The 12,867-nt window shown below is 53.9% G+C and overlaps 2 protein-coding genes across 2 annotated transcripts; both read right to left on the bottom strand.

Moving 5' to 3' along the window:
* Positions 1 to 29: 29 nt before the first annotated feature.
* On the bottom strand, positions 30 to 1,641 carry UCRPA7_1765 (putative uv excision repair protein rad23 protein; the record flags this gene model as incomplete). The annotated part of the gene is made up of 7 exons (XM_007914344.1): positions 30 to 158; positions 215 to 709; positions 764 to 1,087; positions 1,150 to 1,229; positions 1,294 to 1,366; positions 1,477 to 1,524; positions 1,624 to 1,641. The coding sequence occupies 7 exons, from the start codon at positions 1,639 to 1,641 to the stop codon at positions 30 to 32; spliced, it is 1,167 nt and encodes a 388-aa protein (XP_007912535.1).
* Positions 1,642 to 8,878: 7,237 nt separating this feature from the next.
* Positions 8,879 to 12,162, bottom strand: UCRPA7_1764 (putative beta- protein; the record flags this gene model as incomplete). The annotated part of the gene is made up of 9 exons (XM_007914343.1): positions 8,879 to 10,663; positions 10,713 to 10,839; positions 10,898 to 10,934; positions 10,989 to 11,103; positions 11,158 to 11,535; positions 11,590 to 11,742; positions 11,792 to 11,933; positions 11,992 to 12,035; positions 12,091 to 12,162. The coding sequence occupies 9 exons, from the start codon at positions 12,160 to 12,162 to the stop codon at positions 8,879 to 8,881; spliced, it is 2,853 nt and encodes a 950-aa protein (XP_007912534.1).
* Positions 12,163 to 12,867: the final 705 nt, after the last annotated feature.

Raw genomic sequence — 12,867 nt, 5'->3', positions numbered from 1 at the left:
CCATCTCCTAACGAGGCCGAGAGAGTTGTTTACTGCGGGTTGCCGGGCTCATCATCGTCCGGCTGGTCGAAGAGAAAGTTGGCAGCAAGCTCCTCGTTCTTGTCACATGCGAAGTAGGCTTGAATGGCCTGATCCCGGTCAAAGCCCAGGCGGCATAACTAGAGGGTCGATTAGTATTTTCAGAGATGGAAGCATCCGAGAATAAAAGACATACCCGCTCAATGGCATCGCGCTCCTCCTCAGTGACTGAGATGGCCTGAGCACCAGGCGGCAGAGGCACGTCGTCATCAGCATCCTCGCTAAGGAGGCTGAGGAATTGGTCCGGATTCTGCGCAATGAGTTGGGCCAGCTGTGGGTTGCCGGCACCGAGCTGCTGGAGGATTGGCTCAAGCATCTGGGGCTGCTGCTGAACGACCTGGCGCAATTGCTGGAACTGGGCGTTGTGTCTCAGGAAATCTAGGTTGCCCAGACCAGCCTGCCCACCTGCGGCGGCGGCGGCGGCAGCTGCCGCCGCCGCTGCAGCTTGAGAAGAACCACGACCGGAGCCGCGTCCACCACCACCTTGCTGGGCCGCAAGGTCGAAGAGGTTGATGCCAGCATCGTCATCTCCGCCAGCAGCAGGCACGGGAGCAGCACCACCCTCGGGGGCTGCCGCGGGCGCCTGTCGGGCCTGGGGCTGTTGTTGCTGTTGAAGATCCTCGGGGATACCCTAGACATATTCAGCTGCCCGTCCGTATACACCGAGTTCACAAGCTGGACTTACTGTCAGGAGGTACTCGACAGCACGGTCGGGATTGAAGAATGCAGCGCGCATCGCAGCGTCGATCTGACTTCGCTCGAAACCCATCGCCTCCATGTTCGCAATCGCCTCATTGCGCGCGTCGCCGATGGTCAAGGCGTTAGGGTCGTTGAAGGTCGCACCGGAGCCAGCCTCAGTAGTCCTGGCAGGGGTGGGAGTCGCAGGAGCAGCAGAGGGGGCAGAGCTCGCCTGGGCCGGAGCGGCTGGCGGTGCGGGAGTCGAGACGGGAGCTGGAGCAGGAGTTGAGGGGGCAGCCGAGGATGAGGCGGCGGCCGGGGCAGGCTTGGGCTATGTCGGGCCAGTACATCAGTAATCTGCTCTGTAGAATGTTCTCTGGAGTAGCTTTGTACCTTGTTTACGACGCAGACGACGAAGCCTTTCTCCTCGATCTTGTAAGACTCAACAGTGTCCTCATCCTTCAAGATTTTGCCTAGAGCGCATCAGCAACCAAGAAACGGTCAGCCGGCGGGGGCCTAAGTCGTGAGAGTATATACCGGAGTAGATGAGCTTCTGGTGCTTGGGGTCCCAACCCTTCTCCTCGGAAACCTTCTGCTTGACGGCTGAGATCTGAGAAACATGTCAGTTTGGGGTCTGATGTGGTGTTGATGTTACACATGGAGCTTCGGCGGGTGGCGGGGAATCAACGATGACCAGTGCATGGCGGCGGGGTCTCATACCAGGTCAGTGGGCTCGACTTCGATGGTGAATTTCTGTTGCTTGAGGTCCTGTAGTAGATGGCACGTTAGCTTCGTGAAATATGGTCGGTAAAGCAGATGGCCAGCCGAGGACATGGCGCCGAGGTGTGTGAGCTCGCATCTCCATACCTTGAATGTAACCTTCATGATGGGCAAGCGATGCAGCTGCGGGCTGCTCCGTACGTGAGTGCTTAAGAAGGTTGGTAACGTCGACTGGAGAGGACAGTGCTGGAAGCTGTCGTTATGAGAGAGCGCGAAGGAAGGGAAGAAGAAAAATTCGCGTCGTCGCAGAAGAGGTAGAGGAGGTTGAGAGAAAAGAGATGATGTAAAGGGAAGGCGAAGGTAAGGCAAGGTAAGGTTGGTTTAGTTTTGGTTATGTCAGGTCGACAGAAAGGCACTCGCTCTCTCTGCTGGGTCACGGTGCCTCACAGGACTGGGTTGCTGGCTGGCTGGCTTGCTGGTGGAGTCAAGGCCAAGGTTGCTTGTGAGGTAAGGTAGTTTCCAGCTTTGCCCCGCTAACAGGCAGCCTATGGCCATGCGACTTTAGGAGATGATGCGCGTGGCACCGCAGATGCCTTTCTTGGCCTGGTTGGTAATAAGACACCAGATGGAATTCACATCGAAAACCCCCTACCCGGATAGATATAGTCCGACGCAAGGTTTCTAAGGTCTCTGCCGATGAACACCCATTACATATATCCATCGAGTGATATCTACCCACCTTTTGTTTGTATGTCTATATCGCATCTGGCATCAAGAAAGCTAGAAGACGATATCAACTGACCTGGAAGTACATTTAATGACCCTACTAAATCTACAGTATTTTACATGACACCCACGATATACACAGTACTGTACCCCGCCATTTTCGGTTGGACTCGAGAAGACTTTGTTTGGCCTTAATAATGGTAAGGATGCAGGCTTGCTCAGCATGTCCAAAAGTACCTACCTTGCACCCTCCAACCTCCCACTTATGTAATGAGGAGGCGACCTGACAACGGCAAGGCGTTGCTTCCCGCATAATTAGTTACTGTGCAATACCCAAGGTAGTTAGTCAGTGAAGTGGCAGGTGGGATGAATGACTGAATGATGCAAGGCAGGCGCCTTCCTCACTTCACTCTGCTTTAGGGTAGCTACAGGAACGCTCCTGCCCTTGCTGGAATGGGAACATCAATATACCGAAACTGCATTCCACCAAGGGCTGTTGCTCCCTTCCTCAGATAAGGGTTCTACAAACATTAGGAAGCCCATCTCACCTCATGATTCTCTTCTCCTCTTCACTTTATCGTCAATCCCCATCAGATTCTGCATGCTCGACACGCTGCAGGTGGCACGGAGCAGCTTGCAATCGTTGAGATTCACCATATCACTCTAGACACTCCACGAATCCTTAATTTTTACTTCTTGGATTGTTGGTCGCTCAATCTCAAGCTTTGCTGTGAAGCGAGAGAGAACTGTTCGTCTGTCTGTCTCTCTATCCTATATAGAGAAACGCCACGCTCAAGGTATCAAAGATGGTATCGTCCCATGACCCCAAGCCACCCAATATACTCCAAACAAGAGGAAAAAGACATACACGTTGTGTGTAGTGTGGACATCATGCATCAGTCGTGACATGATTCTGTCAGGCTCATTTCATACTCATCATCCCATCATGGTTCCTCGTCATTCCTTCCAGCACCTTGCGCGTCCACGTCTTGTCATGATCGACCGGTCGTCTCCTCATCCAGCTTCTCCTTGAGCTTCCGACTGTGGTAGTCTGAGAGGCTCGTCCTCGAGCCCGCACTCAATATCCAATCGGGAATCGGCGGTGTCATCTTTCTTTCGCTCTCCGCAGCGGGCTCCTCCAGTTCCTCCTTTATGGAGCCATCGTCCTTCACCACCCTCTGATGAAACTCGTCAAAGCTGCCCTGCCGACTCAACGGGCTTGATACCACCGGCAGGCTGCCGCTTCGCATACGTGTCAGGGACCGGACGCTTTGCCGGTCAGACAGTACTCTCCCGGCCTCGGGAGCAGCGATGACTACTGTTCCAGGACTGGCCACCGGCGGTGGTGTGGGAGAATCCGATCGGAACAGGGGGTGGATGTGAGACTCGCTTGCAGAAGGCTGCTGCGTGAAGGCTGCCTTTTGTTGCTGCTGTTGCTGTCTCGTCCTGCTTGCTGCAGGGCTGTAGCTTCTGCTACGTCGTCGATTCCGTGGTGGCTCGAGATCGAGAGGGGTGCCCGGACTAGGACTCCTACTTGTAGTTGGGCTAGCCGGAATTGTTTCCAAGAATCGACCCGGAGTAGGGGATGATGTTTCCATCACGGCTTGGCGGTTGTGGGGATCAACTGCTGACGTATCCCAGGAGTCAAACCCATCCTCGGTGGTTCTGCTGTCGCGATACGGTATTGGATCCAAAGATGCAGGCCGGCGCGAGGACCTCTGACTGTTGGATAGCAGTCTCGTCTTCGACGAGATCGGGCGAACTACATGAGACAATGACGAGCGGATTGAGGTCAAAGTCTCTGTTGCAGATCGTCCGCCACTTGAGCCTGGGGGGCTCTTCGAGTCCATGGACGTGCTACCGCGGGTCTTCGAAGCGCTGGGGCTCGTTTGCTCATAAGGAATAGACTTGACATGCTGCTGGGGAGATCGACGGCCGCCGTCATTGGTATGGATGGAATGCGCCTCCTCATCCTGATGCATTCGAGCCGAGATGAAGTGAACAACGAGAAAGACGAGTTGCGTCGCGAACGCAAGCCCCAATACCACAGAAGCGCCAACCAGGAAGGGAACGGTGTTCGATCCAAGGATGGTGTTTGGAAGCTCGCCTGATAAACTGCTCAAGCACACCAGAGCCGCCACTGAAACCGCAGCAGCCAAAGCGCATAGCAGAACACCAGAGCCGAATCCAAGTCCGCTGAACTTCCTCGATCGTTTTCTTGAGCTGAGATAGCAACATAGCATTGCAATCAATCCTACTAATACTGTGGCTTCTAGTGCTGCCGATATAATTGCGGTGATTCGGACCGCTGATGTTGGGGCTGATGTCGAGAGGGAATGCGAGAGGATAATGTGAATGGCAACCAATGCTGTTGTTGTAAGCACAGCCAACGCCCCCAGCACCGCTGGGATCGCACGCGGGATCGACGCCATGATGCGCGCAAATCTGCCAATCCTGTTGACAATTGAACTTGGGAACACCGGTTTCTTGGATGCGCCGCCAGCAACTCGACCTCTATGTGCACCACACCAGATAGCTAGAGCTTCAGAGATCCCTCCAGGACTATCTCTAGTCTCCGAAGACTTTGGTGATCCCCACTGGGAATTTTGTTCCAGAAACTAGGGCGGGTGCAGGCCAAGATACAAGAACCCAGCTTGCTCTCCTCAAGGCCACCCGCAAATTGGGCGATTGGATCCGAATCTCCTATTGGAGAATGGGTGAATAAACCACTGGAATGCAAAGGGTCCTCCTTAATGGAATGGGCAGGGCTTAGCACGGAAACCCTGGACCGATGGGTCAGGTTACGACAGAAGTAGCGCAACTGTTGACCTGGTCTTGTCGCAAGGTGACTGAATGAATGCTGAATGTCAGGGGCCGTGTTCGAACGGTGGTCTTATATATGAGACGCGGTTCGCCGGCAGTCTTCATAGGCAATGATGGGTATCCCGGATGAGCAGCAATTCCTTCCCGTCGAGTCAAATATCCAGCCTTGTTCGCAAAAAGGCTGTGACCGGGAACGGGACAAGAAGGGCTGGGCAAGCGGGAGATAAGGAGAGTGAGTGTGTTGATCGAGCCAAGAGAGCAATGACACAATGAATGAATGAATGTTAAGGTTGAGACTAAGGCCTCAATTACTGGCCTCGAGTTGGTCAATTGGGACTGGGACGGCTGCCTGTGGAAAGGGACTGAGGCCGCATCAAGGAAAAAGAAGACTGGGAAAATATCGAGCTGAGCTGGATGAATGGAGAGCTTGTTGGGGGAGGTTCGTGGATCCTGGGGAACATTTAGCCTGTGTGGTGGTGTCCAAGCAAGACGCGTCTCTCGATGGGCTGCACGCGATTGTTGTCATACAGGAGCCAGGATGGGGAAGGTTGATCGCGGAGGGGCAGGGCAGACCGGGGGGGTGCAGGGCTTACACGGTACTGGACCAAGGCTTGTTGGAGGCTCGAGCAACCCTGCAAGCAACTGCAAGTGCCTGCGAGCTGGTCGTCCAGGTGGTCCAAGGCGTGTGTCTACCGTGGTGGGGTTGAAATGCCGCCAATCAGATCGATATCGCAACGATGGATCAATCGGGCTTGTTGGCTGCTTGCGGCCTTCCAGGTTGTGCGCGTCTTCGGGACACAGCTCCTAGTTCCGCCAATGCGTATCGGCCAATCTCTCTTGCTGTCGGCGCTGTTTCACAGGCGGGCCTCGTAATGACCGGTTTTCAGGTCTCTCGGTTGCAGGATCCCAGATGAGATCACTCAGGTCTTTGCGAAGATTGGATGCAGCAGCCAATTGGCGCTGTTATTGGTGGCCGGTCCGATATGGGCCTGACTGGCGCAACAGTTTGTTGGGTTGGATGATGCCGGGACAGACAAGCAACAAAACCAGCAAAAGCTGAGGTGTAGGGCTATAGGATGAGCAAGAATGGAAAGAGTCTTCAAATCCTTTCACAAAGATTTTGCACAAGGATGCATGCGTTCCTTAATAAGGTATTATTCGAAGAGCTTGAGCCTCGCCATTCATATGCCCGATGCGACCACCTACACTCGGAACCACACCCTAGGGTTGCAGTGTCGCGTCACTGGACGGCAAGAGCCTGCCCTCCATTGCGACGGCGGCAGACGACAGTCTTCCGATCCGTTTCTTCTTCTCCCGTCCCCAATGCATGGTATCCTTGCCCTCCTAGAATCAGCTTGGCCGCGAGCAGTCTGATCTCCGTCCTGATAATCAATCCTTGTCATCAGTGTGTCCGCGTTAGCACTATACTAGCACCAGCAGAGCCTTCCTCGTCTAGGTCACCAACTATTGGAGCGTCAGGACACCGGCTGCAATAGTAGCTGCATAACAGCCATGTCAGTGACGATAGAAAAACGTCAGGCTTGCTTCTCCCAGGTAAAAAACCACTCATTGATGCAAGGGGATTGCTGGGTCTCCACTGCATGATGGGGTCATGCCTGCTAGGAGCTGCATGGTCAGTGCAGTGGAGTGAAAGAAGCAACCAGAGAAAAAAGAAAAACCAGCAAGATCAAGCAGGACCATTCCGGTCGGTCCGTAAACAGCGATGGTCGACCAGAACGCTGCCTCTCGTTGCAAGCGACGTCCGCGATGGGGTCGTCCAGTCTAGTCTAGTCAGGACCAAGACAGATGTCTCTCAGAAGATAGACTTCCCGTCTCTGGGACTGGACCGAGCCGATTGTCTCACCCCACCGAGCACGCCCAACTTGACTCAGCTACCGAAGTGTCGCCATTCTCTCTCCAAACGGTGTGTGCCACTATCCATCGGCGGCCTTATATGCAGGTACAGCCGCACATCCTGTGCGAGGTGGCGCTGCAGGTCCCGCAAACATTGAGCAGCAACCGACAGATGGTCTACCACTCAACCAGTCTCGATGGCAAAGAGTGTGGATGACATCTACCGACTAATCATGGCAGGTAGCTCACTTTCGCCAGCCACTCTTCGTCTTTGCTTTTTCCCAAATCTTTGTCCTCTTCAGATCGAAGCTAAGGTGGCGTGCGATACATGTACTAAACTTAGGGTACCCAACCGAACCATCCGGCCCCCAAAGTGCAGCCGGCCGTGGTGCCTAGACTTGCGAACACTCGCAGGTCAGTTTGCGACTTCTGTACGATCCTATACCCTCTTGCGCATGTGCAACGGAGAGACGTGCGTGCTGTCTTGTCCTGCCTGATAAACCAATTCATTCAAGTGGTGGCATATTTCCTATCGACTGCGTTCAGCGAAGAACTGCGATTCCCTTTCCGTTGCTGTAGTGCTGCTTCGGCTCGAAGAGTATTTCATTCTCGAATGTTATTTTCCGTCAGTATTAAGCAAGCGATATCATACTGCCGATCGGTCCGTCAATTTGACAGGAAGCAAGGGGCAAGTGCTCTCTTACTACGGATATCTGACTTGTCAGACCATCTTGGTCGAGCGACGAAGGTTTTTACCCACGTCAGATCTGGGATGCGCTTTTCCTCTGCATTTTCTTGCTTTTTTTGCTTTTTGATCAACTGGTGCCGACTGTGGGAAACAAGCAATACAGACATTGTCATAATACCCACAACCCAGTACCTTCGTAGACTGGTCGCTGGTCTTGGAAGCGCCGTCGTCCTGATCTAATGTCCGACCATCGTGGCGTCTTAGACAGCGCTAATTTCCGCGAGACACTCCCAACATCCAGTGAATGAGCTCCAACCGGACAAGACATCCGGGGAAGATCTCTCTTGGTCAGAAGTGGCGGCATACAGGGTCTGGATCCTCCCCCACTTGTCAAGAGACTCTAGAACAACATACTCTATCTCGTTTTCCTTACTTTGCTTGTTAAGGACGATATCTAGACGTCCACAGACTCTCGCTTGAGGCTCGCAGCCGGTCAGAAATGTGGCTTTAAATATTGCATGCGCATTCCGTTGGCATATGTGAGTACTCGGAGATGAGAGGCAGGATGTCCTCGAGGACCGCCAATGGAGAGCCAGGCCGTTGCAGAAGGCGTTCTGCCATGCAACGCTGCGATTGTTGGGAAAGCACCCTGTTGCGAAAAGTCACACTCAGTGGAGTCACTTTAGATCAGATTTAGCACCTCCGGGCTGTTGGGACTGCATATTGAAGCAATCGGAGTGGGTGAAGCTCACATGCGATTTCATACTCTTCGCTGTGATCGCTTCACGATAGGCGTTGCGTGGGGTGTGCAGGTTCCCTGGCGGCCAAGCCGCTGAACCTGCACGAAATGCGCATCACTTGCAGTCAGCCCTACAGCGATCGCCGCCATTGTGGGCATTGTGGAAATCATTTCCAAACGCGTTGATAGTCAGACAGGGGTATGGGCATAAACCTCCACAGGCTTGACAACACGACTCTTCATAATATCGATAGCTTTATGTCTCAGGATATGTGGACGGGAGCCGTAAGATCTTGAATCTATCGAATTTGAATTGAGATCGTCGTTGCAGCATATCCCCCATATATATAGCTCCTAACACGTATGCCGGTGAGAGACAAAACAATCTCGATGTTTTCGCGGTACGCTACGAGTATGCCCCAATAACGGTCTTTCATCATTTGCACCTAGAAGAAGCCTCGATATGGTGTCTCCTAGAATGTTAACGCGCCTCTCTGAAGGCGATGATGAAATCTACGCAACGTTTATTACTATCTAGCTATGGCACTACCGGGGAAGTCTACCAAGCGTGATCAAGCATACTGGCTGCGATCCGTCCAGCCAGGCTGGAGATAGCTCCAGTCCCTGTTGAACTTGAAATCGGTCTGGTACTGACCATACGTGAACAGCTTCACATCATCGAGCTTCGCGCCTTCGTCCGTTTGTGCCCACAGGCTCAGCGCAAGCGTGTTCGAACCCCGGTTGTTGATGACGCCCGGCGGCACGGGGAATCGCGTCTGCGGACCGATGTGCGGGACATATTTGCCGTACTGGTACCCATTGACCCAGATCGTGACGCGCGCCACGGTGCCCGCCGGCGCGGAGAGCTCGATGCCCAGCGGCACGTCAAGGTCCGAGTCGATGTTGAGGTGGAAAGTGGTCGTGTAGAAGCGCACGCCCGAGGCCGCGAGCCCGGTGAGCGGCGTCGCGGTGTCGAACTTGACGGGCGACGAGGCGGTGTCGAAGCCCGGCAGGTGCCACCCCAGCCGCTCGCCGTACAGGCCGCCCTCGTTCATCGGGCCGCGCACCGGGTCGATGTTGGCGTCGCCGCCGGCGTTGCCCTGGATCTTCCATGTCGTGAAGCCGGTGGCTGTCGTGGTGCCGCCGGGCAGCAGCCGCGCGCCGAGCAGACCGCGGGGGTTCTCAACGCCCTTGGCGGTGGACGTCTCGTCGTGTCCGTGGTAGTCGACAAGCACGGTGAGCACATTGCCCGTGGTCTTAAGTGCCGTGGCCGGAAGGTCCAGCACGGCGGTGGTGGTTGTCAAGGAGGCGTTGCCGGGGTCGCCACCGATGAGGACGCCGTTGAGCCAGGCTGTCCAGCCGAACGCGAGCCCTCCGCTGGCGGTGATGTCGACGGACGTGGCATTCGTGCCGTCGAAGTAGCCTCGGTAGACCTTCGGGCCAGAGTAGAAGCCGTAGTTGGAGCTGAAGAGCACCGGGAGCGTCGACGGAGCTACCGGTGATAGGGTTGTTGTCTTATTGCACACAATCCATCTGGAGTCGTCGTAGTTAGGCTGCGACTCGGGTAAGGAGTCTGCAGAATGCCAGCGGTCCAGGGATGGGAGAGAGATGGTCCTCGTCTCGGCTCCTAGGATAGTCGCGGTGTAAGAACCGTAAGCCGTCTTAGTTGCCGCGAGTCGAACACCATTCCAGTCAATTGTAGAGATGGTCGCAGAGCCAACGTAGGCCTCGATTGTGGTGGACACATCATTGTCGCCAGAGACGTGAAGCACTTGGTGGCTGATGCTGGCACTTCTGACAAGGTAAGGTCCGAGAACAATGAGCTTCTGGTCGGCTTGGGGATACGGATAAGATGTGGTCGACGGTGTCCAAAGTCTCCAGGCTGCACTCTGCTCCAGCAAGTAGACTAACACACCGTTGGAGAACTTGACGGCAGTCGTTCCTGGGCTTTGGGTATAGGTGAAAACCTGATGGGTGCCGTTTGTAGCATCAGCAAAAGACGACTCTCCGTGGACCGTATATGTAAGGTCATCATCACCCTTAAAGGCGAATTCCCCTACTTGGCCCTCCTTGAGGTAAAGCACAAGCACATCACTGTCCAAGATAGCATATGTAGCGACATCAGCGGATGAATAGAGGAGAGTATGGTCCCCAAAGACATAATCAGTGACAAGGATCTTGCTTTGCCGTCCGTTCAGGGAGACATTCGGCACGGTAATGCTGCCTTCGCTGGTGTCCAATGTTGCCGAGAATGTCACATTCGCCGTCGATGGTGTGCTGCTTTGCTGTGTCACGGTGAAGGTTGCGCCGGTATCCGGGTTCTTCAGCACCCAGGTCCAGACAGATGTTGATGATACCTGGGCATGTCAGTACAGTATCTTCAAATGTTTATATTCTGGTACATACATGGTATCCGGTACCATTTCCGACCATGTACGTCTTGAGCAGGTCCGGAGACGAACTTGCAAACAAGTTGACAAGCTTCGTCTGGAACAATTTGTTCCATTGCTGGCGAGTCTCTCGAAGCGGAGCACTAAAAAGGTTATTAGCTATCAAGATGGTTGAAATCTGTCTTGAAAGATTGTGCATACCTGTAATCATAACTGGAATATACGACAGGAGCAGCAGCTAAAAACAATGAGCAGTGACTCGAGGGAAGCCGGGCACAATGGTGAAACTCACAGTGTCCCCAATTCGTGCCGCCAAATGTCATGTAAATGCTCTGGAGTGTGATTCTCTGGCCGATGTTGTTCTTGTAGTACACGTCCGCGAACTCCGGCGAATGCTCGGTGGTACACTACACAGATAATGAGTTCTTGGCTCTCGCTCATAAGGGCTTAACGTTCTGTACCTGGTCATAGAATGTCGTGGATCCCCAAGCAGAAAACCAACCACCCTCAAACTCAGGCACGTAGCTGGGTTGAGTGAAAGAGTAGTTTGAGAACCACTGGAAGTACGTTCGGACAACATTGAAGCCGGTGGACGGATTGGTACACGACAATCCTCCAGGATAGCTGTCAAGACCATAAACATTGACGGAGCCTCCAACATCTTGATAGTCGGTCGACCACGACTGGGATCGCATGCCCTTCTCGTTGTGTGTGAATGGAACAATAACACCGGCGTCTCGGAAGGCTGTCTTGAGCTGTTCCATGTATAGTACCACGGTATTATCAGCAGAATGGACTGTCTCCTGAAGCTCATTCTCGAGCTGGTTCAGGATGACAGACTGCGTCTCGTTAGCACTTGTGAATAGCAAACGTTAGGTGTTGAGAGCATTTACGCCTCCGTTGGTGATCTGGTTATCACTAATGATCTTTCCCACCTTGGCAACCCAAGGCAGCCAGGCTTGATGATAGGTCTCGTCACTTGTGCGAAGATTACCCAAGCTGCCGTCTGAGCCCCAGAGAGCGTAGCCGCCGCCATTGGTCTCGGCCTGCCACAAGATTAGCCCCTATTCCGGTTTCATGTCAATCCATACACACGTTGCAGTATGGCCCAGCTCTTGCTATGACCCACAAGCCGGCGTCTTTGGCAGCATCGAAGAGGAATTGGAGGTTCTTGCCAGACGTTTCGAAATCGTATACGTCCTTGGATGGGGAGTGGTACGACCAGAAGAAGTAGACGCTGCAGCATAAGTAAGAATCCTCATACCAAGCGACTTTACAACTGGGATTGGATCTACCTGATGGCATTGAAGCCATTGGCCTTGAATTTCTGGAGGACATCCTGTTGTCACTGAGTCAGGGGCTGGAATTTCCCAAAATTGACGAACTTCACTCACTGGCCATAACTCAGGCACTGGGAGCCGCTGATAATGGAACTCGGCCGAACTGGAAGCACATTTAATAGCCATTCTTAGCTCTGGCGCCAATCGGTAGGCATCTAACTGACTTGATGAAAACGCGACTTCCGTTGACAAGGAGACTATACTTGTCCCACGTCACCGCATCAGTGAGGCCATCCGAAGTCGACAGAGCAGTGCCCGCCCAGCCTGCGAGGGCCGAGAGCACAATCAAGGGTCTCATTTCTCGTACAAGCCGACTACAAAGCGATAGCAGCACTACGTACAATGCACAAGCTACCCAGAGCTCCAAGCTCCAGCGCCGGGATTACCGTTCTTTTAAACAAACAACTACGATCGCCTGCCTCATACCTGCCAAACTGACGCTACCCGCCGCCCGCCCCATGGCGGGGATATTGGGGACGAGGCCAGGTTACATCCAGGGCCGCCCGCAGGACATTCTCAATCCCAGCAATCACGAGGCACGAGGGCAGACGGGCTGGACGGACGGGGGCGTTGATCAATTGGGAGAGTCACTCTACCATTCTGGCTAATACCTATGGCGTCACGAACCAGCCAGGCTCGCATGGTGGTATTTGCGATTGGGGAACTCTGGCCTAGAAAGAAAAAAAAAAAAGTTGGGGAAGAACAGGCATTGCGAGCCAAATTGTGTGCCAGCTTCCAACATGTCGTTGCTGCGAGACGGCCCGAGTCGGGGAGCTGGCTGCTAAACCCCAGATTTCCTCGAGGCAATGATGTACCGAGACGAGAGGGGTC

This window comes from Phaeoacremonium minimum (assembly GCF_000392275.1).
Source record: "Phaeoacremonium minimum UCRPA7 unplaced genomic scaffold PA7_03_scaffold_129, whole genome shotgun sequence".
Taxonomy (NCBI): Eukaryota; Fungi; Ascomycota; class Sordariomycetes; order Togniniales; family Togniniaceae; genus Phaeoacremonium; species Phaeoacremonium minimum.
Note: the sequence above shows the minus strand (reverse complement) of the source record. Positions and strands in the feature narration are given on the sequence as shown.